Source organism: Cystoisospora suis (genome assembly GCF_002600585.1).
Source record: "Cystoisospora suis strain Wien I chromosome Unknown contig_6384, whole genome shotgun sequence".
Taxonomy (NCBI): Eukaryota; Apicomplexa; class Conoidasida; order Eucoccidiorida; family Sarcocystidae; genus Cystoisospora; species Cystoisospora suis.
The window spans coordinates 1,626-3,873 of NW_027159173.1; the positions used below are offsets into that span (position 1 = coordinate 1,626).

Consider the following 2,248-nt stretch of genomic DNA (forward strand, 5'->3'; position numbering starts at 1 on the left):
CTGGGGATACACCCTGGACATCCTCATTAGCGTCACTTGTCCTTCTAAAGCGGAGCTGAGCAAGGCGGCGACTTGATCGTGTGTTGGAGTCTCTTGCGACTCGACCGCGCTGAGGTTTGCGCTCAAGGATTCCAGTGCCCTACGCTCTTCTGTTTCCAAGACTCGGCGCCACTCGGGCCTCTCCGCAACTGGCAAGCACGCACATGTCCAAATATCTATAGAACGGTTCGAGTCGCCTGTAAGAAGGGTGGAAACTCTATGCGTGAGGGCTATGCTCCTACCATATCGTATAATAGGCGCATGTAGACATCCCCTTCAGAACAGACCAACGCGTCAGCTTTCTGCAGCTCGCCAGACCTTTGTAATGGCTGGATGCTCCTCGATCTTGTATAGCCGTCAGAAACGATCCTACACGTTGCTACCACCGGGGGGGCGCCCGGCGGCCATTCCACTTAGGACGACGAGGGGCACTAGGACACGCGTGCACTTCTTATGGCTTATAGACTCCGACGCGCTGCTTCACACGGACGGCAGACACTCGCGAAACATCTCAGGAGGCAACACTTTACGTCAGTACCCAGACGAGCAGCAGCTCCACCACGCCCTCATGGTTTTCCTACTCTCTCTTATGCACTTTTCTAATCAGGGTGTCTCTCCTACTCACTCGTTGCGGTCCGGGCTTGAGTATAGGAGGCGCGCGAGACACTTATTGCGACATCGTTCGAAAGTGCAAGATGTGAGAGCTCGTTTTCCCCGGAGGGGTCCCCTGCTCGGCATGTCAGGAAGCAAAGACAAGACACCCGAAAGACCTTCTGGAGTGGAGCCAGGACGCCTGAACGCTGAAGACCGAAGGCAGATATAGGCTGTATAGTCTACCCGTGTGAGTGTACAACCTAGCTGAAGATCTGTCCAGAAGGTCTCTGCTTGCAAAGTGAGCCAAAGCACGAGAGTCGTCGGGGGCTAGACATGGCAGGCAGCCCCACCATCACATTGACTCCGCTGCTGCACAGCAACAGCCGCCTCAGTGGTCGCAAGCTAAGACAAGAGTTGCTCCTTAGGCCCACGAGAGAGACCGCATAATACGCCCAAGTCGCGAAGGTCCTTCACCCACTCCGTCCCCCGGCCTGCCCCGCTCTACGATCCTTTCCCTTGCCAGTAGCCACGCTTGCATGTACACGCTAGGTGTCGCCTAGCGCCATGGACAGCAGCAGCTTACGGTCTGGGGCTACAAAGCGCCCGAGCACCCCCTGCATATCTTCATCCCCTGAGGACGCAGCACAAGCACCAAGACTCAACACCCTACTATGCTGATTAGACCGGGGAACGCCAGCCATGTCTGGAAGCACGTGGGGCCAGAAGACTCTCCATCGACTGCTGTTTTGTCTAGTTCTCAAGCAAGAGGGACGACAAAATCGCGCGAGTCGGGCTTGTCACAAGGTTCAACATGGTCAGGTCGCTTGTCAGCCGTCCAAGTCCTCCTTCTCAATGCACTGGGGCCGGCCCGTACGCTCGGCCTGCATATGGTAGTTCACGCTAGCCACAGCACTGTCGTACACTACTCAATAGCAGTCGAAATGACTGCGACGTCTTTCTGTAATCGACGGGCGACCCGCCGACCGCCAAAGCATCCTGCCCTGGCTACGCGAGCAGCGGGACAGCCGCCGCGCGCTGCGCTGCCCGTATGCCCTGCCATTGGTTCATGCCTTGGCACACCCTCGGCTGGTCCCCTCAACAGCGGCCGTTCCATACCGTTCAACACAGTCGGTAAACAGAGAGATTCGGACTTCTCCCAGTGAGGGTCACAACTGTCTGGGACGCAGCTGTAAGGAGTGAGCTTGGCCGCTGCGCCTGTAAAGACCATTAGTTCTAATGGAGTGAGATACGGTGGCACTGGGAGGTACGACTAGACACTTCAAGTTCTTCTCTTGACACATCATGCGCGACATGGTACCGCTACAAGTCCAGCTTGATTCCTGGCTGAAGGATGCCCCACGTGGACTCTATCCAGTCTGTGCACGGCCGTACACAGTGCGACCCGTAACGACAGATGCAAGTTGGGTTGGCACAGCGGCCCTCACGCCGTCTGAGGGGGACCGCGGGGCGCGAGCGGGGGGATTCCAGCGCGACAACTACAGGCATTCGGAGAGCTTCCTCGAAAAAGAAACTGCAGCATGGTCCCATCAATGCCAACCCGCTGAAAAGGGACCTGGCCTTCTAAGCTGGTAGTCTCTCTAAAATGCAGACGACT

The 2,248-nt window shown here is 56.9% G+C and overlaps 1 protein-coding gene across 1 annotated transcript in view; it reads right to left on the reverse strand.

Annotated features, from left to right (window-relative positions):
- CSUI_009946 (uncharacterized protein) overlaps window positions 1-2,233 on the reverse strand; it is a 3,285-nt gene extending 1,052 nt beyond the window's left edge. Inside the window, exons 1-4 of the mRNA XM_068070054.1 lie at window positions 2,079-2,233; window positions 1,217-1,264; window positions 665-766; window positions 1-188 (exon numbers count right to left, since the gene is read on the reverse strand). The exon at window positions 1-188 is cut by the window's left edge and continues 234 nt beyond it. Of these exons, the coding sequence (XP_067917971.1) occupies window positions 1-188; window positions 665-766; window positions 1,217-1,264; window positions 2,079-2,181 (441 nt within the window). The 5' untranslated portion in view covers window positions 2,182-2,233. The remainder of the gene's footprint in view (window positions 189-664; window positions 767-1,216; window positions 1,265-2,078) is intronic.
- Window positions 2,234-2,248: the final 15 nt, after the last annotated feature.